Source organism: Hypomesus transpacificus, chromosome 3 (genome assembly GCF_021917145.1).
Source record: "Hypomesus transpacificus isolate Combined female chromosome 3, fHypTra1, whole genome shotgun sequence".
NCBI lineage: Eukaryota > Metazoa > Chordata > Actinopteri > Osmeriformes > Osmeridae > Hypomesus > Hypomesus transpacificus.
In genome coordinates, this window is record NC_061062.1 from 5,114,667 (window position 1) to 5,139,350 (window position 24,684).

The following is a 24,684-nucleotide window of genomic DNA, read 5'->3' on the forward strand; positions in this document are numbered from 1 at the left end:
GCTAGAAAAGGCAACACCACCGTAAGTGTTGTCTATTCATGTTTATTAGATTACCATAAGTAGGGAAAGCTTTTTAAATATATTTTTTAATTGTAGCTGCTAAATACACGCATTATTAAAGCCACGTTGGTTGATAAGATAGCTCTTGCTATTTAGCTAACTTGCCGTAACCATGACGCGTTGCTAGGACAACGGAGGCGTATGAAGTGATTCAAAGACGTAGCCCCTACTCTGGCTCTAGTCTCTAGGCTCAAAGGTAAATGTAGCCTACCTGGTTCTTAGATAATTGGCGAGTATCACTAGAATCATTACCGAACTGGCATAAGCACCAGCCCAGAACCAGCACCTTGGAATTTTGGGTTTAAAAGGAGTGTGTGTTCGTTCATGTTGGGCTTGTTGGGATATGTCATGTACTTTATCTAAATATTTTATTTCTGCCATTATTTGAAGCACGTTTCTTTGTGTGGGGAATGCCATAAATACAATAGATACCGTTTGAGTAATTGTGATCAATAAAATGAAAGGTGTAAGTCAAAGGATCATAGGGAATATTACTGTCTTCATTAATACATGTTAAATAATTAGGATGTATTTGTTTTTCTCCTCTCTTTCTCTTAGTAAAAGGCAAAGCCACATGAATGAATTCCTGCTAAAGAAGGATTGCTCACCACAATTTGCAGCAGCTCTTACTGATAGTGTCAATGGTAGAAGATGAGGGTTTCCGTGCTATGGTTAAAACATTCCAACCAGGCTACGTTCTCCTTAAGAGAACATGCTTCACCAACATGATGGAGAAGAAATATGAGGACGAATTCCAGAAGGTCAAACTTGCCCTCTCCTCTTCCGGTTCCATGGTCAGTTTAACTACAGATGCATGGACAAGTATTGCCACAGAAGCATACTTGGGCATAACCTGCCATTTTATTAACAATGACTGGGAGCTTGTAAGCTATAGTTTGACTACTATGCCTCTTGAAGAGAAACACACTGCAACTAATATTGCATTCTGGATTGAAACAGCAATTGAGAAGTTTGGAATTCCTAAAAGTAGAATCAAGGCTATGGTGCATGACAATGCTGCTAATGTAGTAGCAGCCCTCAAGTTGTTGGAAGAGAGGCATGGGATATCTTCAATCCGCTGTGCTGGCCACACATTACAACTAGTGGTAAATCAAGCACTGAAGAATCCACAAATCAACAAATCAATTGGAGCTGCAAGGTGCTTGGTGGAACATTTTAAAAAGAGTGAAATGGCCAGCTCAAAGCTGAAAACAAAAACAAGTGGACAAACCTGAACACAAACTGATTCAAGATATTAGTGTGAGATGGAACAGCTCTTACTACATGATCAGCTGCCTGCTAGAGCAGAGGTGGCCTGTTACAGCAACTCTGTCAGACCCAGAAGTAACTAAAAGAGCCAAGCATTTCCTTGACCTCAAAGCTGAACAGTGGAGCCTGCTGGAGGAGCTAGAACAAGCTCTCAAGCCATTTGAGTGTGCTACTGTTTATGTTAGTGGGGAGTCATATGTGACCCTCTCCTCTCTACCTGCACTCACTAAAGGACTGATGAAGTCCACACAAAATGCAGCCTTAGACAACATCCATGTGCAGGGATTTCAGGCTACTGCTGCAAATGAAATCACAAAAAGGTGAGAGGTTGAGATGGCCTTCAAAGATGCTGCTACAAACACCAGTGTAATTGCAGCTGCCCTGGATCCCAGGTTTCGCAGAATGAAATTCCTGTCCCCAGATGAAAGCCTGAAACTGCAGGGGAAAGTGCAAGCCCTTGCACTAGAAGCAAAGAGGAGAGTGATAGTCAGTAACAACAGCATACCACAGAGTCCCAAACAGCAGCAGGTGTTACAGAGAAGAGGTCTGTGTCGTTGCTGGACACATTGCTTCGGTCGGACTCAGAAGAAACAGCCAGCCAGAATGACAGTGGGGACGAGGCAAATGTCATCAGTCATTCAGTGAGAGAAGAGATTCTCAAGTATTTTGGGGAACACCCTCTGCCTAAAAGTACAGATCCTCTGCAGTGGTGGAAAGCAAATGAGGCACGGTTTCCCTCCCTGGTTCATCTGGCAAAATCTTACTTGTGTGTACCTGCCACATCAACACCTTCCGAGCGTCTCTTCTCCGCAGCTGGAAACATAGTTTCCAAGAAAAGAGCTAGCCTGAGTCCAGAACATGTGGACATGTTGACCTTTTTACACTACAACGCACATGTCTAACTGATGTTTGATTGAGGTGGACACCTGAACACATTACACTTACACTTTAAACATGTTGCACTTTTTTTTATTATGCAGACCAAATTTTTTATTTTGATGCAGGAAACTTGTGGCGCTGCTGACTAAATAATAAAAATAAACTTGTTAAAAAAAAAATGTTTCCTGTTGGTGTTAGTAGTTTAAACCTACAGTTTTGCACCTTGATATGTAAGCCTTTGTTTTTTTGTCAATGACATATACAGTTTATTGTTTTCAAAATAAAATGAACTGAAATGGTAAAAAAAGAAAGAAAGAACTGTAATAATTTTGGGGGGAGGAAAATGTATTGTTTCGATTAATCGACTAATCGAGAGAAAAAAAAGTCTACAAATTAAGCGATAGAAAAACAGTCGTTAGTGGCAGTCCTATTGTAGATCAAGGTAGAGGAGAGGGGCTAGTGTGGGTTGCCAGAAACAGAGTAGAAAAGCAGAGCATGAGAGAACTGGGTGGGGGTAATAGAAACAGAACAAGATGGTTGTTATGGTGGAGGAGAATCAATGAAAAAAGAAGAAAGAAAGAACAGAAAAATATATGATAGTGTAGAGGGGAAGAAGGGAAGTAGTGGGATAGGTGATATGATGATGGGTGCCTCTAATGGTTCAAGATTAATGGAGGCCACTGGAGGATTCATACTCTTGTATCACAGGCAAGGACAGATGAAACATGACACCTCACACACGTCACATACAAATGCACACAAGACACACCACCAACACACTCTCTTACACACACACTCAACCACACAGACTCACACACAAATGCAAATGCCTTGGAAGATGCATGGTGACTCACAAGTACACCCACAGGCTGACAAGCTCTTGAACACACACACACACTAATGCTGACATCCCGCACATACATAAGCATGCTCAACATTGAGCTAATTAATCAAATCTCTGGTTTTAATTAGGATTTAAATCAGTTGCTATGGGAACTTTGCCCCTTTGGGATCTTAAGGGAAGGCCAGGATTGAGCAACATACCATAACTCCCACTGCTCCCCTTCATTGCATCCTTGCCTCTCAATGACTATGCAGAAGATTGTCCAGGAGGGAAAAATCTATGAGAACTACACTGTAAAAGATTGTCCTGTAAAATAACAGTAAAGCGCTGGTAGCAGAGATGCCAGCAATATACTGTTATTTTTACTGCATTTAGCAGTCTCCTAAAATATTAGTCTTCATTGCAATCACTATTGATTGATTGAACTTCACTATTCTCAGGGCTAGATATACATTAGATATACATTATTGTGAATACTATGCAAATAAGCAATGAAAACTTCAAAATCAAATATCTTTATTTCAAAGAGCAATATCAATATGATGACTGCTACTTTCAAAAAATGAAAACAAAGAAAATAAACCCGTTGGACAACGCTAATCCTTCTTACAGATGTAGGAACATGTATGCTCTTGTTGGTTTGTTGTAACCATCTTTAAATTACTGTACTCGCTGTGAAATATACAATTGTTGCTTGCTTTCTCCACAGGTACACTCTTGCACTTTTGAGGTTCTTGCTGTATAATTGTAACTTGTCTAACTACATTCTCTTATTGTTCTTCCCTTTGGTTCTTATTTGGTTTCACAATATATGCTACATGTTTTGCTACCCACAATGTTTGGGGTATCTCGTTGTTATGATAAGTGACCTATGCGCTTTTGTAAAACTCTCACTTGGTTGTCGCTTTGGATAAAAGCGTCTGCTAAATGCATAGATGTAAATGTATGTAATATATGTTCATACATGTATCAAAACATCATACATCATATCATGTACAAAAGTCAACTTAAAGATTTACATATGTAATCTGCAATGTATTTTCTGCTGTCTGTGAAAATATACTTTCATAATAGCATTTTGGACATATGCAGAATTGGCAACATTTGGAAAACAAACATTAACTAAGGCTACAGTTTGGATGACAGGATTGAAAATGCCCACGGCTGCACTTTTTCTACATGGAATATATCAGTTTCAACAGTACTAATTTACATACACAATGTGGGTTATTGATTGAAAGAGATTGGACAGGATTTCGTTTTTCACAGCTTTTACTAGTGCATACAGCTTTTACTGTAAATAATTTACAGTAAGAAAAATACATGGGGCACAAAGGGAAAAAACTAAATTGAAAGAAACACAGGAAACACCACTTAGGCAAAACTTTGCATGCAGCACTGTTCTAGTGCTGTCTCTACACATCCGTTCCTGTCTGTCAACATATTCTCATTCACATCACACCGGATATTTTCCCTTGCAATGCAGCGTGGAAATCGTACACCTTCCACCTCCATGCTGAAAATAACTTAAGGAATGGTGAATAAGATGGGAGGAATTCCATCAGCATCCTCTGGTGGGTCACAAACCATGGCCTTATGATGTTTGATCGATAGCAACTCACATTATCACAAATGACAACATAATTGGGCAAATCCTCTCCAAACAGACCCCTCTCATCATCAGGGGTAAGAGCTACAAACAGTAAATGTGAATCTTGTCCAGTCTCTTGCACTCAAACTCCTTACACTAAGGTGTAACCTACAATTTACAATAATTATCATCAAAAATTTAGCCATAGTTTACATCAGAACATCCCTCCAGGGTACACTGTTATATTGACAACATGACTAAGCAATTTGACTGTCTTATCCGTACACAATGACAAAAGGACTTGTCATTCTGATGGCACTGACATGTTCATTCACACAAATATTTACTTTTGAGAGATGAACTAAGGATTTTGAGCAAGAGACTGGCTTTTGCAGGTAATCCATGGTGTTTTGCTATATATAATATATTACTAAAATCCCTCTCTCCATCATTCAGCTACCGTCGGCAGTCTAAATCATGTGACGACAGGTGATTGCAAGGGTAAAAAAGAAACCTGTGTTAGCGGCAGTATTCTTTTTGTCGCGTTACCTGTAAAATGAGATTGCGTTAACGAGTTATCACCGTTAACTTTGACAGCCCTAGTAAAAATGTGTTTGACAGTTTATGACAAATAGTTCAACAATTTTGCATGTAATTACTTATGCAAGGAACTAATGCCCAGATGTTTTGAGGGGTAAGACTATTCAACAGATAACCATCTACTATATTTTGATCAACATTACATGAGCAAATGAAAATGTAGTAAACAGCTGACACTTGTACATAATCAATTGCAATATGTACAAATCATTACCAATTTGTTCAAAGGAATGATTATTGCTTTCATGATGTGCACAAGTGACTAGATTATGTGGAATTTGTACAAGTAGTTTCAAGAATTTCGAAATGCACCAAAGCCACTGAGAAAAACGAATAGAATAAAAGTGACGGGACAAGCTGGGTACCTAATCGGAAATGCAATACCACCAGCATCCACCGGGCCTTTACCTCAAGCAGAGGGGCAGGGGCTTGGTCTGGTCTCTGGCTTGGAAGTGTAAGAGTGATAGCTATAGGTGGGAGAAAGAATGGAGGGAGGGAAGGAATACAACATAGAAAGAAAAGCACAAAGACAAGACATAAAAGAGGAGACACAAGGATCAAGGTAGAGTACATGTATATAGTCCCATCCATTTCAGCACTGGACAGCTCTTTAGACAGCAATAGGGCATTATACATAGAGCTCCTGTTTTAGATACTCTCCACCTCTCCAAAAAGTACTCTCAGCTCACAGTGCAGCTTCTGCCCCAGGAGAACCGATGTAGGTGTCTGATGGGGCCTGATAACCATCTCCCTTCCAGACGGTGTGTTCTCCTAATTCAGGGAGCCTACACAGTTCACAGAGAAAAACTGCTTGGAGCAGTTTTCCAAATGGCTCCTCTGGCATGAAAACCCAAGTTAAAATGTTAAAACTTCAGATCTGGGATCCATTCTCTTCAATCCCAACCTTCATTAGTGAGATTTGAACCCCTGTTAGTTCAACCTGAAACCTGTTTGTGTGTGGAGGTCGGGGTGTGCGTGGAGGTTGTGTATGCCCTGTGTTTCCATTGCCATGGGCCTCAAGTAGTTTGTGGGAAAGCTGCCATCATAGTCTAATGCACCGTGCTGAAATCTATAACCATCATCTACATCTGATATTACTGGAACCATTTTGGTTGCTGTCTTTCAAATGCAATCTCAAGGGAAAGATTTTTTCTCCTTTGCCGCAGGGACAAAGAGAGGGAGGAAGTAGCAGACAGAATGAAAAATGGACAGATGTACCTCTCCATCACCTGGTGATTAACATTAATGCACACTAGAATTGATGCAAAATTGAAGAGAAAACAAAACTTGAGGCTCAGGACTGCAGGTGACTTTTTTATCACAATAAATTGGTTCGGAAATTGACGGGAACAGAAGGTAGCCCAGATGAACTTGTTTCCCTGATGGATTCTCCTAGGGCTTGCAGGGTAAGCATAGTCATGCCTACATAGTGACAATATTGATATGGCAGCTGACAACAGGCTCACCGTTATGCCACAGTCAGACTGAGCCACAGTCCTCTCAATGATTCTGACATCTGTTGCTGGCAATAGAGCAACACAGGTCACGTGACAGCCAGAAAAATTCATAGGCGCCGTTATTGCTGAAGTCACCGTACATCCCCCCCATCGATGCTGCGTGCAATGATGCCAACTGGCACGGATCGCTATGGAAACACACCGGTTTCTCAAAATCCGTCTGTGCTTAAGGTCATAGGTAAAGATGAATAAACTAATGAAATTATAAATTATTGTCGGTATCGATCGAAAGGCAAAGCCTGAAGAGAAATGTGGGTGGCACTTTTTGTCGTCTTCAAAAAGCTCCGCATGAGTAATGGCTGCAAGACTTCTATCTTTTTTGGAAGACGTAGATCCACCCTGCGGTTCAGGGCTTATTTACGGTATTCGCATTTGCGGACCACCTTGTGAAATTGTGAGAGACGCATTGGTTCAAATCTAGATCACAGCAACTGCATTTTCTCTACTCCACGTTACACACTTCTTTTTTCCTTTGAACTGCCAGATTATTTGAGAAGCTTGGAGGGTCTTTATTTGCTGATAGTAGCTACATCAGGTGCGTGTTCAGTGGTCTATTACCGCAGATTCCGCGGGTTGCACTGTTGAGCTCTTGAAAGGAGCGACCTGCATCCTAAAGCCAATGGTTTTTCTCTACCGTTTTTTATAACCTCCACCACATTGCAGTCTTGTCACGTCACTCTACTCCCCCATCCGATTCAACCGCTACAGGAGAGGAGAGGGGGAAGAAAGAGGAGTGCGGATGAATGCGAACGACAGACAGCTTTTAAAGTGTTTCCTTGGTTGTTCTATAATTCCTTGGCGGTGAAATGAGTGAGTATAGCCCGAATCCCTGCTCTGCTACGGTCGGTGCATGGTTCAGAACGATGGGGAGAGGACAGACAATGAATGGGTTTAGCAATGGGATTGCGTTACACTTTCAATGATTTCACACACACGCGCGCGGGCGAGCACACACGCACACACAAACTGCGTTGAGTCAGCAGCCTACTGTGTTCATAGGTAGAAATTGTTGTCTAATTTGTCACATCGTTTTTTGTCAGCCATTAAACAGCCATGTGTCGTAATGACTACTAATTAATGTCCTTTGACGGATGTAACCATCCCATCCATTTGATCGTTGAGGCTGTACCCAATAGCAAAGGGCTGTGTTAGAAATAGATTGGGTTCCGGTAGCGGCACTGTGCCTTGATCGGACAGTGAGGATGATAGACACTGAAATTATGTGACATGAATAGGGAGAGGAATAAACAGTGACGGTCACCTCAGTGGTTTTTGCGTCAGTGAGCAGGTCCAGAGAATGGAGGCTCGGATCGGAGTCTTCACAGAGGCCAAGTCTAAACCACACCTGCATAAGGGCCTAGATAATTTAGATAGACCTTTTTACAATCTTCTTTTGTAAGGCTTGATGGGTTCAGTATTTCTTGTTTAACACTGATACATCTTGATTATCAGTTGTTTATGTAGTCTTAACTTAACGATTGTAGTAAAAACTGTTATTTTGGATAAAGAAAAATCAAAGACAAACAGACCATGGCTAGTATACTTGATGACCAGGTAGAGATGAAATTATATTGTTAGTATAGTAGTGGTGGCTTTCTATTCTTATTATCTCTCTCTGTGTGTCTCTCTCTCACACAGACACATACACACACCATGTCCCATGCTATAGAGTATCCAGTGTGCATGGAGAAGGGAGGGCTTTCATGTTATCAATATCAGATTTCAGCTATTTTTCCTGAGTACCGGCCTTGACTGACTGGTGGTTCTCTGACAGATTATGCAGTCATACTATTCAGGACCGCTAGCCTTCCCAGAGCCCACCATTTCTCTCATTTCCTCCATACCTCTCCCTTCTTCTGTACCTCTTCTCCACTCAAATCCTCATCTCTTCACCTGTCCTCAATCCCAATATTTTCTCCACATCCCTCAGGCTGTGATGTTTTCTGTCCTGCATCTTTGCCTCTTTCACTCATTCAGATCATTGCCATTTGATAATGATTCTGACAGCATTTTTGTTCATGGCTCCCCAGTTACATGAGCCAACCCCTGCCTTTTTCTGTCCAATTTAGATCTCATTTAGACCTGATGAGAGAGAGTAAGACCATATGAAACGATGCCTGTCTTTGTTGCCAGAGCAGCTCTCTCATCAGCATGTGCATTATCATCATCAGTATTACCAGCATCGTTCCTGGCTGTCATTGCGGAGGGTTAGAATCAGCCTCTTATGTTTTGAAGTGAATGTTGGCTCCTGCATGATGCTGCTGCTGCATTATCATTATCACAATCATCCATATTACAAGCTGTGAAGGTTGTTGATAAATCTCTTTGATTGATGGTAAGGTGTGTGGTCCTCTACATATTCTCTGCTCTGAAAGCAATTCAGGCAATGGTGCAATTCATTTCAGACTGGCATTATGACTCTGATTTGCATTACGTCATATTCATAATGCATTCATTACAATGTGAGAGTGATACTTCAGCTCCACTGAACAACTTTAAGTTTTACTAAGAATGTTCATGACACACACACACAAAACTGGCTTAAACACTACGACAGTACTGTAATTTGTAGACCATATTCTGCAGTGAGCCATTCACAGTAGTGCTTACTTTAGGACAATTAACAATCAGGCTTTGATTATGTCTATGACATACCAGTTATTTATTTAAATTATATTCCATTGCACTCTTCTACAATTTACTGCAATTCAAATATGATGTGTGTGTCTGTGCGTGTGTGTGCAGTGCGGTGAGAGCTCCCAGCCCTGGCTGATGCCCTGGGCTGGGCTAAAAGGCAGAGGTAGGAGGATGCAGTGGATCACCCTGCTAGCGGCCCTTGGGTTTGTGGGTCTGTCCTGGTCCACACATACACCCATCCCTACCCCCACCTTCACACACACCCCTCTGGTGGATGTCTCAGTGGAGGAGGGGGATGAGCCGTGCTTTGAGCCCTGCACATGCGAGGTCAAAGAGGGTGTGCTGCACGTGCACTGTGATGGGCGTGGCTTCACCAATGTCAGCCAGGTACGTGACTAAAGATGAGCTGATGTACGTTTTTTCACTGTGCCCTTAGACTTCATTGATTGTACCAACTGTGTCATGTAAGTCCATTTTCATGATCCTATGGCTTGATTTTCATAGCGCAAACAACCTATCAATCACACAGGTGTTCCAGTCTTGGCTCCGCCCCTTCAAGCTCAACCTGCAACGAAATTCCCTGAGGCGGCTTTACAGCAATGGCTTCCAGCATCTTAGCCATGCCGTGTCCATAAACTTGGGCAACAATGCACTGCAGGACATCAAAGTGGGCGCTTTCCACGGCCTGGCCGCCCTAAGGAGGCTCTACTTGCATGAGAACAAGCTGGAGGTGTTCCGCAACGATACCTTTATAGGCCTCGAGGCGCTGGAATACCTGCAGGTGCGTTTAGTTTAATGAGACATGATGATGATGATGATAATACAATTTCTCTGGTTGCAATAATCAAAAACCACTGGGGTGCTGGCAATCAACTGTCACCCTGTGGTTTATCTGTTCTCTAGATGAACTAATGGAATGTAAAATACATTAGCCCTGATCTTTTCGTTCGTAGGTGTAAAAAAATTACATGTTGGCCACTTTTTCTGGTACGCTTAGTACCTGTGGGAGCCAATTGAATGTTTTTTGTGTAAATCGCCTGTTATTTTTGTTTCTAAATCATTACAGGTTCACGGGGTCATTATTATTTGTTTCTTGGATATGTACAAGGTGTATATTCTTTTATTTATTTCATTTACTTTGTACTATTAGATTTTTTAAATGCATGCAGCACGCCTGCGCAGTGCTGCCTGGCCACGCTCGCATAAAAGAGGGTTAGAAAGTCCATGAGGCTGCAGGTAATGGAGGCAAGCAGCATGGAAGAAGAAATATTTATTTTATTGTTTTGAAAGCACTAAAAAGATGGAAGTTTTTTGCATTTAAGTTTTTGGGGCAATAAAACTTGTACTCTACGTTTTTCAAAGATTTTCTGGTCTAGTGTTTTTTCTACGCGTACGATTCTTTTCTTTTGCACCTCCAAGGAATGCGAGTTTGGACTTTGCTCCTATAGTACCAGTGGGTGGCTTTAGTGACTGAATTAGACCCTGATCACGGTCACTCTCCTTTTGCAGGCGGACTACAACGTCATCAAACGCATAGATAGCGGGGCACTACGGTTTCTACACAAACTGCGAGTTCTAATCCTCAACGACAACCTTATACCTGCTCTGCCACCTCACCTGTTCAGGTACCTGTCTATTGCTTTGACATCATACCTGTTCAAATTGTCATTGCTATCCTAAATCTATAGTTAGACACTTACCCCATGACAGTTGCAGAGTTGTACCTAGACACACAAGGTCATGCATTTCGGAGAACTGTATGACAAAAATTTGGTAGCAAGCAACACATTAAACCAAAAGATTAAGAAAGATTTTATTTAACCTCTTTATGATCCCTCTGAATAAAAATGCTCATTCTTCAATTCCCTGTCATTTTTGATGTAATATGTTAAACCAGTTATGTTGACTCTATTTCCACCGACTCCAGGTCGGTTTCCCTGACCCACTTGGACCTACGGGGGAACCGTCTGAAGAGCCTGTCTTATGGTGGAACCTTGGAGTACGTGGGCCGCTCCCTGATGGAGCTGCAGCTGGAGGAGAACCCTTGGAACTGTGGCTGTGAGTCAGTTCCCCTGCAGCAATGGCTGGACCAGATTCCATACACGGCCGTGGTGGGGGAGGTCACCTGCGAGTACCCCTTCCAACTACATGGCAAGGACCTGAGGGAGACACCACGCAAGGAGCTGTGTGCCGACCTCCCTGACAAGGAAATACAGAGCGAAGGGAACAGGATTGAAGTGCCACAGCCCCCGCAAACGCCCCTCAACCCCAAAGCGTCAAGCCCCTACCCTGATCAAGCTAGGCCCACAAAACATTCCTCCATGGTTCATGGGCCTCACGAGAGCACGCACACCTCCTCCTCTTCCTCAACTGAGCGCAAGGAGAGGGGGAGGTCCTCCAGGCCCACCAAGCGTCCCAGGCCCTCCAGGACACCACCCACTCGCAGCCCCAACCAGCCTCCACCCATGGCAGGCTACCAGACGCGGCCACCCATTCCCATCATCTGTCCTCTGGGCTGCACCTGCAACCTGCATATCACAGACCTGGGCCTTACAGTCAACTGCAAGGAGAATGGCTTCCTCAACGTATCCCAGCTCACACCCCGTCCTCTCAATGGACGCAAGCTGTACCTGAGCGGCAACCTTATCCAGAGGATCTACAGGTCAGACTTTTGGAACTTCTCTAGCCTGGACCTGCTACACCTGGGTAACAACAGGATATCTTACCTCCAGGAGGGGGCCTTTTCCAGCTTGGCCAGTCTTAGGAGCCTTTACCTGAATGGGAACAATCTGGTGAGGCTAGGCCCGGACATGTTCCTGGGTCTGCAAAACCTCAGGTACTGGAAATCTGGCATGACATAGCTCCTGGAATGAGAGATTCTAGACAGTGCTATATATTTAATTGAACCTTTATTCATTCTGGGTAGTCACACTGAGACCTAAGTCTCTTTTCTAGATGAGCCCAGTAATGATAAAGTGAAACATTTAAAGAAACCACAAGTAACGTAAATAAATTACAACAGTTGCTGTGCATAGTGATTTTGTTCACCTTTTATTATTTATTTATTCATTCAGCCCCTGCATTTCAGTGCTAGTGGAAACTATTCTAAATCTAAGTCTCTATATCTATTTCTGTTAATTAGACTGATTACCCATCCCTTTCTGTTTTCCCAGGTACCTGTACTTTGAGTACAATGAGATCGGTGAAGTGGAGGCAGGGTCTTTCAACACCATGCCATCCCTACAGCTCCTTTTTCTCAATGCAAACCTGCTAAGAACCCTCCCAGTAGGCGTGTTCTCTGGCATCTCCCTCTCCCGCCTGAACCTCCGCAACAACCACTTCCTCACCTTACCTGTAGAGGGCGTGCTGGAGCACCTCACCGGACTGGTAAAGGTATGTGCGGAGTGTGGTTGTTGGGACAAAACACCATACAGTCTGTCAATCAGTCTGACACACTAAGACAGAGGTTTTCAACCCTAGTCCTCAGGGACCCCTTGTCTTGCAAGTTTTAGATGTTTCCCTGCTCCAACACACCTGATGCAAATGAATTGTCGTTAACAGGCTTTTGCCTAACTAGATAACAACCCTTTCATTTGAATCAGGTGTGTTGGAGCAGGGAAACATCTAAAACGTGCAGGACAGGGGGTCCCTGAGGACCAGGGTTGAAGACCTCTGCACTATGCTATTGGTGGGCTTACACTTTAGTTATAACAATGTAATCGTTTATAAATTACATTTGATTACATATCCTTGAAATCATACTTGTGTTAAAAGTTGTTAAGTAGTAATTAAATGTTGTTTGTCCTTTTTTTTGTCCTGCACACTCTCTAATACTGTACGCTCTGGAGTGTTTAAGTAAAGTCATTTTGAAATAACCACATAAGCAGTGTTATTGTGAACATACTGATCTGTAATGAAATTGTCCATCTAATTACCTGTGGTTCAGGTGGATCTTCAGCAGAACCCTTGGGAGTGCACCTGCAAGGCGGCACCTCTGAAGTGTTGGCTGGAGGGCCTGAGCGCTGTGGTGGTGGTGGGAGAAGTAGTGTGCCACTCCCCTGAGGAGACCACTGGGATGGACCTGCGCTCCATCTCTATGGAGCTACTTTGCCCAGAGCTGAAGGATCAAGATTTGTATCAGGACCTGGATGGGGCCAAGGGGAGCCAATCACCTCCCTCCGTGGACCTGGACAGAGGGGTGTCAGCAGGTTTCCCTGGGCCAGGCCTGGGCCCCTTACTGCCCCAAGGGAAGGGCTCCATTCCCCTGTCTGTACTGGTGCTCAGCCTATTGGTCCTGCTTGTGTCTTCGTTCTTCGCAGCTGCGGCACTCATCGCCTATGCCTTTAGGAGGCGGGACAAGCTGCCGTTCCGCAGGCAGGGCGAGGTGGACCTGGCAGGCATCCAGATGGAGTGCGGGATATTCACAGAGCAGACACATCACCACCACCATGGCTTGCTGAAGCCCCCACCCCTTGCAACAGCTGAGCACAGCCACGTCTATAACACCATCCTCCCCTCAGACCACATTGGTGGTGCTGGCGGGGCTTCCTCCACGCCCATGTGCAGTAACCCCGTCTACAAAGAGGAAGACAAGGGTGTGACAATGAAACAGCAGTGTCATCTGCAGTTGTGCAGATCTGTAGGGAGTGAGGGTAAGTTCAGCTGCCCAGAGAAGAGAAAGAGTGTGGAAGGATACCCCTCTATGGCAGAGAAAGAGAGGGAGTGGACAGTAGAGCGGTCCTCCTCTCCTATCAGCACCATCGCAATGCAACCCCTTTCTGGTCTCCATGGAAACGGAATCCTGTGCCCCACCATGATTGACAGCCAGGGCCCGACTCCTAAAGTGGGATTGGTGGACTGCCTCTTCGGAATGTCCGCCCCAGAGTTCCAGGACCTACCAGACAGGTACGCCCGCCCTCCCCCGCGGTACCCCCACCCCCCAGACCCCAAGCAGGATGCCGGACCCGGACAGTTACCGGTAGTTACTGGGGAAATGGCGGGACCAAACAGCAGTAGCAGCCAGAACCAGAGTGAGGAATCAGGGGAGCTGAGGTCCCGACACAGAACCAAGCCTGACTACCTGGAGGTTCTAGACCGATCCTATCAGTTCTAGCTTTCCTCCTCACATTTTCACCTTTTTCTTCCTCCTCCCCCTTTTAATCTCTCTTTGTAGAAACAAGAGAACAAGATCCTACATGCGTGCAATGAGATGCTAGTATGGAATTTGCACCCTCAACACACAAATGTGGATGGATTTTACTCTCAGTCCTAGTAAATGTGTTTGAGAGGAAAAGCACTGAACTGAGGTCCAGTTTTCAATTTTTCCCACCAATGTTTTCAGTCAGGACTTAGGTGTGATATTACCATTTCTCTCTGCTTTAGTGGCACCTTCAAACTGGAGCAATGCTTTTGTATCGATTTTGTACATAGAAATGTGTCCGGTTGCTGGTACTCTCCAAAACCTTGGGAGGATAAATATACTGTATCAGCTCCCAGTTTCCACATGGATATCAGCCACAGCTGCGTCAATTTTGACACATAATGTCTACTGGAACACAGAGAGAGAAGGATGGACAAACAAACAGAGGGAGAGACAAATAGACAAACATGTGGACAGACAAATGAACAAATGGACAGACAAACGCATGGACAGATAGAGGGACAGACAAACAGATAGACAGAAAACAGCCAAGTGCCTTAGTAACAAGCAGCCAGCAACATGGTGAATGCTTATTTTTCTATGAATACAGATCTATTTATCTAAACAGTGGTTTGACAACTAACAGACAGGATGTTGATAATGACTGGGTCCCAACCAATTTGATCTGCTAGCTGGCCTTTCCCTAATTCCTTAACACTTAATTTACAACTGCACTATTGTGAGAGGGGGGTGAAGGGTGGACTGTGTACATGAACATTTTTTATTATTATAATGATCTTAAGTATTATTATTTTAAGATCTTACTCATTAAACTTTTCACCACAAGGGCCTACAGACCAATTTCTTACTGGGCAGTGCACAAGCAAGGACATACAATCTTCTAGTTTATGCAAGAACAGCCAGTAGGATCAGATTGGACATGGCTCTGGGAGTATGTGAGCTCAGGAGGAAGTGAAGATCACTTTTTGGAACACTATCTACACAAGATGGAATGCCTTCTGGGATTATTGCTGGCACTGCATTTATTCAATTGATTCCAAAAAATATTTTGTGAGAAATCTTGAGCAGAGAGAGAAAGGGACAGAACAAACCCAGGATGAATCATTCAGAAACAGGAAAATAATCAGCTATCAATATCTCTTTTATGAAGGTACCTTTTTTATGCTTTCATCTCCTACATCAGAGGAAATTGTGAATATATTTATTCTTAGTTTTCTGTGTGTTGGACCTCTCTTGTATGGGATACAGTTATATTCATGTATAGAACGATTCTGCATCTGGTCTAGTCTTCTTACCGCAAACCCCAAGAATACAATAAAGGGTGCTAAACTACAACAGAGGACTGCTTCTGTGAAGTCAGGAGGCGTGCAGTATAACACCCCCATGCACAAACCTATTGTATATTACACAGACATACACACACATATAGTGCAGTACACATGGTCAGACACTTCGACACACGCAAACATCCCATTAACAGTACTTGTGCTGGAAAGCAGCAATTGGCTCTGTGCTAACTTGATGACATCCCCACAGTGTAATAAAGATCAGGTGAGAGGGAAGTAACGATAAAAAGAGAGCGCCCAGTCTCCTCAACACAAAGAATACAAGGATTATTTGGAAAGATAAGCTTTAATGGTATGAAATATATAACATTTAAGCTACAAATACCATACAGTCAATTTGTAAAGATAAAGAACATGGGTTGATGTCCTCGGGCAGTGTGGTGAATTTGTCAACCATTTCAGTTCCATACTTGCAGGCCGACAGGAGTGTGATGTGTCTGTGCTGTGGTGTAGATATGCGATGTGTGTAGGGTTGCAAAGGGGCAAAAACATTTCTGTACAATTTTGGAAAATTTCCATGGGAAGTGTAAAATCCATCTGCAGAATCTTTGAAATTTTGGTCACTCAGAGGAACACTCCTCATCACCATGCTATATTAAACTATAACCTTTGTTCTTGTATTTTATTAACTATTTGCTAGTTTAACTTTAATACCGTAGATATAAATATATTTATCCTAATAATATCATCAACACTTACGTGACTGGATATAGTCCTTGGGCTCAAATGCAATTCAATAGTCCTGCTCTAGTGTGCAAGATTCCATAAATGATCTGTGCATATGATGGAGGAATGCAAAGTGCATGCAGGTGGTGTGGCCACAAGTAAGTGGTGTGTTGTGTAAGTGTGATTGAGGAATGCACAGTAGAAATTAAACTGAATTCGCATTTAATCAGGTTGTTTTAACCAACATGCTAAATGGGTTAGTTTCAACAAAATTTAAGATAGGTCATAGGTGAACATGCAATTTAGCACATTTCCAATTTTTTTCCACTAATTCCCATTAATTCAATTTCCTTCCCTTTAATTCCAATGAAAGTTTCCGACTGTTAAAGTCTTCAACCCTGTGTGTGTGTGTGCGTGTGTGTGTCTGTGAGTGTGTATGTGTTAATCTCCCATTCCAATGTTAATGTAGTCTGCGCATGCCACATCACCCCCATTGAGTCTACAGACAAAAACAGCAGTGAAACTGAATATTAGTGGTCGTAGTAAAAGTGACCAATTAAAACATCTTTCCCCTTGTTTTCTGTGTTACTGGTTCTATCTCCCTCACTCTTTTGTTTTCTCACCGATTACATTTTGCAGTGCCAGATGTGAGTATGAGCTTGTGTCTGTGTGTATGTATGTCCATGCAAGTGTGTGTGTGTGAGCATTCATGTGAGTACTTGACAGTTCCGTTATGGTTCATGTGTTTGTCTTCTCGGAGCTATCCTGTCACTGTGAAAACAGCAATAATTTCCCCCTGTTGATGATGAAAGAGTCTTTAGACTTGAAATACAGTTCCTGTGGTTTAGATGGTGCTCTCTATCCCCCCTGCTCTCCCTGCTACCATATGTTTAGCACCACTGTGTCATTTAAAAGCAGTATTACTGTGCCTATGGTTAAATTATGCTGGGAACTGTAACTGAACTATACAAATGCTTATCACTGAAAAAATGAAAAAAATACTCAGATATAAACACTCTTACATGCACATACATAAAAACAATCATATGGAGAGTGTGTATCACTGGTCTTACACATAAGTACAAACACACAAATAAGTAGACCATGCTGCGGTATAGAGGAGTTGTATAGTTGTTCTGCATTGCAGTAATCTGCTCTCTTTTCTCTCCCAGAGATAATCAGACTCAATAGACAGCATCATCCATGGAAATATACCTACAGCAGGAGAAAGAGAGAGAAGGAGAGAGAGGGGGGAAGATCAAGAGAGGGGGGAGAAGGAGACAGACGGAGGCTAAAGAATAAGGCAACAAGATGGGGCTGAAAAAAGGACAGAGAGCGAAAGGCTGTAAAGGGGGGCGAGCTTGACAGAGATTAAAAGAAAAGGGGAGAGAGATCAGGGAGTTGGTGCTTTTGGCTTGAGGCTTTAACTCACTTATTTGGGTGACTGTGTATGTGACAGACACATAAAGTGTGTGTTTTTATGTTTAAGTGTGCTTTTTTGTGTATTTGCAGGTGAGCATTTGTGCTTGTGTGTGAGTGTATGTGCTTGTTTGTGTGTTAGTGTGATACAGATAATCCATACCTGAGCACTGTGACAAGGTGCAGAGAGAATTAACTGTAAGCACTCTACGAAAAAAGTCCTGCCTTCGTATGGAACACATTTACAAAGCTGCAGGTGAAGGATTACTGTAGGATTACTGTCCTGCGGCCTCCTGCCAGAATCTGATATATGTCTGTTTGGGGTTATTACTGTACTCTGATAGGAAGACAGTAAGATAGCAGAGAAGGGGGTAATATTACCACCCACTCATGTACAACATGTATTGCTCTTTGTATGTGTGTGTCTTTGTCTCACTGTGTGTGTGTGTGTGTGTGTGTGTGTGTGTGTGTGTGTGTGTGTGTGTGTGTGTGTGTGTGTGTGTGTGTGTGTGTGTGTGCGTGCGTGTGTGTGTGTGTGTGAGCGTGCGTGCGTGCGTGCGTGTGAGTGAGAGAGAGAGAGATAGGCAGAGTGAATGAGACATTTCAGCTCAATGATTTGAATGTGTGTGTGCTCTCAGGTTCCATCCTTTAGTGCTGCAATAGGAAGAAAGCAATAGGAAGATTAGAGAGCCAGAGAGGAGAGGCAGCTCCTATGTAGGCCTGGCTGTCCTGTTACCAGGATGCTCCAGTCTGTCAGGATGCCATAGTTAGGGGGATTACACTGTGCTGTTGAATGCCTGTGGAAGCTGATACATCACGATACCCTATCAGCTTAATACCACAACCCATATGATCTAGCATTGAGAAGCAGTGGGCACACACTCTCCACACAACTGTCTACTTTTCACTTAATCGTTTATTACAAAAACAAATCTTAATCTTTCTCTAACTCAATTTCTAGAACAACATGAAACCAAAATAAAACTTTAAAAAAATATACAAAAAATGTATATATTTTTATATATAAGTACATTGTAGACTGGCTGTGAGGTTATCTGTAAATGTATCTGTGTGTGTGTGATTGCATGTGCATATTTGTGTGGTACGTGTTGTGGCAACCCTGGAGCTCTGGGTCAGGTGATACATGGGAGCTACTACAGTTCCCTGCTTTCCGGCAGGCTAACAAGGAGCACAGCTGTGACTCATCGGCTAATTAGGGCGAGGCCCAGAATTAAAAGACAAACAGGGCAGAGATTAGGGGACAGGATCGAAGGAGCAAGAAGGGTGAGAGCCTCACTCCGATGACATGTGCCTGTACTCTGCCTACTTTCGGTTGCCAGGCTTAAAAGCCACCAGGACCACAATGAGCTGGCTCTGGACTTTTCCCACCAGTGAATAAGATTCTACGTTTGAAATACCTTTTTTGTGTTAAACCTGTCCCTGATTATGTGACTATCTTGAAATTATACAAAGTCCAAAGCCCAAGTGAGCGTCCTGATTGCCACAATGTGTGTGTGTGTACGTGTCACCACATCCTACAACCTCGTAAAAATTACATTAAATCCATTATACTTTATTGTCCAAATTCATAATACCTTCTCTTTGTTTAATCTAATTCCATTATTATATATATAAACTGCCTTGTCTCTTACAACTGGTGCTCTGTGAGGCACAATCCAGACAGCTCAGCTCAGTGGGCTGTCAGGTCACTGCCATGGCCAGGCTTTTTCGGATCAAGATCAAAGGATCTAGGATCGAGTGCAAATATTTTTTTGTTATACCCAGTGGTGGGTATAATTTGAACCTATACTGTAGAAAAAATAACAGTAACAATATACTGTAATATACACATGTTCTAATGTACACATAATGGCCGGGTTTCCCAGATTCGTTAACAAGCTCTTAACGCTAAGAGCGTCTTAAGAACGTTCTAAGGGCGCTCTCGAACGCTCTTAAAACGCTCTTAAGAAGATCTTTGCGTTAAGCGCTTCTTAACAAATCTGGGAAACCCGGCCAATAGCTGTTTCAGCACAACACACGGTCTACTATGCACAAACATATATTTTAGCACCCATGCATCCATTGACTGCAATGCACTGCATGATTCGTCACAGTCTGGTGGATCACTGTATCATACCGTCCAACAGTACAGTGACTGTAAGAAGACATTCTGACAATATTGTAGAAAATAGTACTTTTACTGTATGTTACAGTTCATGGCACACACAGACACACCATTCCGTAATCACCTTTTTCAAAATTACCTGTAGGTTTGGTTTCTGTCCTATTACACTCTTTCTTTTGTACTGTGTAATACTGTATTCATAACCACAAATGCCACATATGAGAGGTGGGGGCTAGTTGATAGCCTTACAAGATCAGCCTTTATTATTCTGCCCTAAGTACACCATCTCTTGGTTAAAATAGACATTCAGAAATGTCTACAATTAATATTAATATAGGTTATCATTCCTACTATTACTTACTATTACAATTGTTTACACACAAATACTGGTACTAGAGACACACAATGACCACAACATGTAACTCACCAACCCCCTGTACCAATTCTGCTGAACCACAAACACAATTCTTGCTTTAGACTCAAATTGCAGTTCTAAAACACACTTTTTTTTAAACACTACACACAATTTTCTGCATTTGGCACAATTTTCATGAAGAAAATCTCTTGTTTTCACAAGGAACACACTGCCATTCAAATATGCACACTCACTCATCACATGGGCAGACATCTCTCACACAGTTTTACAATTAGCAATCAGGGGTCTCATTTAGAAAGCTTGCGTACGCACAAAACTGGGCTTAAAATGTGCGTACGAGACTTTCCACACTAAGGTTGTGATTTATAAAAAACTAACTTGACGGGAGAATGTGCGGCCCTCCACGCAAACTCAGACCCTCCCGTAGCCCTACGCACATTTTGTAAACAGTTGAAGTTGGCGACGCAGATGACCGTACTGTAGTCAGACTGCAGAAATTGAATGTGGGAAGTCAACAGGTGACCTCTTCTGTTTTGGAGCAATGGATGCCAACATTGGTAACAGAGGCAGACCCAGAGGAGTGAGAGTGAGAGGAGGAGGACGGGGAGGACGAGGATGAGGAAGGCCAAGGACCGTAATCTCCGATGACATTCGAGCCACTTTGGTTGACCATGTGGTCAACCATGGGCTGACAATGAGGGAGGCTGGGCAACGGGTACAGCCAAATCTGAGCAGGTTGTGGCATCCATTATCAGGACTTTCCGAAATGAGAATAGGTAAGATCTCACTAGAAAATTGCAGTACTGCGTATTAATACCGACTCAATGAGTACAGTAGTACAGTATTGCCTGTGGGCTGTTCTGTAGGACTGTAAAAAATTAAGTGTTTGTATGTATTCCTACACAGTATTTACAGTATTTTACAATTTGTTTGGCATAACTGAAAGATTACCAACGCAAGGTGGTTGGGAACGTCTTCTGTTTTCTGAACAAGAAACTGCAATCATAAACATGGTCCTAGAAAACAATGCCATAACTTTACGCCAGATACAAAGCAAAATAATAAAAAACAATGAGATATTTGAAAATATTGATAGGGTAAGCTTATCAACACTGGACCGTGTCTTGCGCAGAAATAGTCTAAGGATGAAGCAGGTCTACAGGATGCCATTTGAACGCAATTCAGAAAGGGTCAAAGAATTGCGATATAACTATGTGCAAGTGAGTCCTATAGCAAGCCTATAGGATTGTATATACAATCCCACAATTGCTGCATACTCTTAACACTATAAATTATACATATTTCAGTATTGTAATGATTGTGATTCACAATAGTGACCACTCCATGTCTATTTCTGATATTGTCATGTGTGTTTCAGACCGTCCTTGACCTAGACGTGGCTGCAGTGGAGCACCAGTTCATCTTCATTGATGAGGTTGGATTCAACCTCACAAAAAGACGATGCAGGGGAAGGAATATCATCGGCCAGCGTGCCATTGTTGAAGTCCCAGGCCAGCGCGGAGGGAACATCACAATGTGTGCAGCAATTACCCACAACGGCGTCATCCATCACCATGCTACCCTTGGCCTCTACAACACTGCCCATCTGATCACATTCCTGGACACCCTACACAACACACTCATTCCACCAGATCAGATAGACGGCCCAGAGCAGCTCAGGTACGTTGTCATTTGGGACAACGTAAGTTTCCACCGGGCTGCTCTGGTTCGTAATTGGTTCACTGCCCACCCACGCTTTTCAGTTGTTTATCTCCCTCCATATTCTTCAATCCTCAATCCTATTGATGAATTATTTTTCTGCCTGGAGATGGAAAGTGTATGACCGAAATCCACAAACACGTGTACCCCTTCTCCAAGCTATGGAAGATGCATGTGGAGATATAGCAGTTGATGCTTTTCATGCCTAGATTCGCCATGCTAGGCGATATTTCCCCCACTGCTTGGCCAGGGAAAACATTGCTTGTGACGTGGATGAGGTGCTACTGCCAGACCGAAACAGGAGAGAGGATGCATAGTGTTTGTTTTTTTTCTGTAGCTGTATACAGTAAATTCTTCTGTTTTGTATGTAGACCATTATGTGACACTTTGTTGGTTGGGATGTACACTTTGTACATTGTTTTGGGGGGAAAAATAAAATATATCTATTACCATGTATTTGTGTTTTCTGAGTGTAAAAACTATATTCTCAAATATTTTACAACACACTGAACAAAAAAAGGCAAAAATCACTATGATGATAGTGTTTTACATTGAGCACATCAGTGTTCAAATGGTTCTTATGAATGTCTATTCATATGATGGTTTGTGTGTGTCATTTGAAGACAAAATACAATTTTGAGATTAAATAACATTGTTTTGAATGTCAAGTTCAATTTTGCAGGAGAAGTGAGGGGTTTTGCCCATTGCGTGTATGTTTTCTTGATTTGTGTGTAGAGTTCTGAGAATATGAGGTATGCATTCAGAAAATGTGTGTAACCAATTGAGAAAAACTGTAACATAACCTGTGACCATGCATCTTCCTGTAACTGGTGTTCCAGTAAATCTTTTTCAAGATCAGCCTTTATTCTTCTACCCTAAATAGGCCTACACCATCTCTTGGTCAGTCTTTGACACTTTCTTCATGAGATGCAGTTTGTACAACTAATTTACTTGTAACTGGGAATACATGAAATGGCATTACATTTCACAGGTCCACATGTATGATTCACCTGCCATTAAATGAACATCTCACTATATACAGCATCCATGCTCTGTTGTCAGAATGTGCAAATCTTTTTTGTAGTCGTTATTCTCATAATTTCAGTGTAACTGACAATTCCACACAAGCCTGTAAATAAAAGTACATGGAGAGAGAACTACCAGTAGCTACCATACATCATTTGCTGCATCCATTTCTGCGGCAGCAGTCATTACAGTAATGTCTCTTCGTCATCTTAATCATCATCATCATCCTTTGATGAAAAGCATTCTGTTGGGGGAAACTGCTACTACAAGTTGAAATAGGCACCAATTGATATTTAAACTTTGTATCAGGTGGAATATGATTAAAACCATTGTGACGTTGAGGCTACAATCACATACGTACAGCCTAAGCAAAATATGCAATACCTGTTCAAAGTATGTTTGTATATTTTATAAAACATTGAACATGCTGTTTTATTAAATGAAGTCACCATCTGAAAAGGTTTCCTGTGTCTTGCTATAAGTTGAGCTGGCTATAGTAGCATTCTCTTGTATTCTTTTAGCACGGAATACTGTTGTTTCTTTGATTCCGCCATTTGCGGTCATCTATTGCAAATTGAATGAGTCTTCAATAAATGCGGGTGGCTCCACTAGTGGTAAAACTAAGAATTACAATTCAGTTAAGTGCAAGTTTAGGCTGAATCCCAATACTTCCCCTTACCCCTACCCCTTGCCCCTAGCCCTTATTTTACCCCTAGCCCTTGGCCCTCGAAACTGAGGGGTAAGGGCTACATCAGGTCTCCTACCAGGTCTCCTGGGGAGGCAAACTGTCAGACCCTCGCCAGCTTTCCACTGGTGTCCCACAGGGCTCCGTCCTTGGACCCCTCCTCTTCTCTCTGTACACCACCTCACTTGGACCAATCATCACCTCCCATGGCTTCTCCTACCACTGCTACGCTGACGACACACAGCTGTACCTGTCGTTCCCCCCGACCGATCCGGGGATCTCAGCTAGGATTGAGGCCTGCCTCGCAGACATCTCCGCCTGGATGACCGAGCACCACCTCCAGCTGAACTTCGCCAAAACAGAACTTCTCATCATCCCGGCCAAACCCTCCATCTCCCACGACCTCTCAATCACCCTGGGATCTGCGACGGTGACCCCCTCATCCTCTGCCAGGAACCTTGGGGTTACCATGGATGACGAGCTCTCCCTCACGACCCACATTGCTGCGGTCTCCCGGTCGTGTAGATTCACCCTCTACAACATCTGGAAGATCAGGAGATACCTGTCTGAGCACTCCACCCAGCTGCTTGTCCAAGCACTTGTCCTCTCCAAGTTGGACTACTGCAACTCGCTGCTCGCCGGTCTCCCAACATGCGCAACCCGCCCTCTTCAGAGGATTCAGAACGCAGCAGCCCGCCTGGTCTACAATCTACCCAGACGCTCCCACGTTACCCCGCTCCTCATCTCCCTCCACTGACTACCCA

At 43.0% G+C, this 24,684-nt stretch overlaps 1 protein-coding gene across 1 annotated transcript; it reads left to right on the forward strand.

Moving 5' to 3' along the window:
• Positions 1–9,568: 9,568 nt before the first annotated feature.
• LOC124466382 (SLIT and NTRK-like protein 3) lies at positions 9,569–14,510 on the forward strand. The gene is made up of 6 exons (XM_047018212.1): positions 9,569–9,784; positions 9,927–10,178; positions 10,907–11,022; positions 11,325–12,233; positions 12,571–12,790; positions 13,344–14,510. Exons 1-6 carry the CDS (start codon positions 9,569–9,571, stop codon positions 14,508–14,510), a joined length of 2,880 nt encoding a protein of 959 aa, XP_046874168.1.
• The last annotated feature ends 10,174 nt before the right edge of the window (positions 14,511–24,684 follow it).

Coding starts and splice junctions, on each gene's coding strand:
- LOC124466382 (XM_047018212.1), top strand. CDS start 9,569: ATGCAGTGGATCACCCTGCTAGCGGCCCTTGGGTTTGTGGGTCTGTCC. Junction 9,785..9,926: donor GCTTCACCAATGTCAGCCAG/GTACGTGACTAA, acceptor TCAATCACACAG/GTGTTCCAGTCTTGGCTCCG. Junction 12,791..13,343: donor ACCTCACCGGACTGGTAAAG/GTATGTGCGGAG, acceptor CCTGTGGTTCAG/GTGGATCTTCAGCAGAACCC.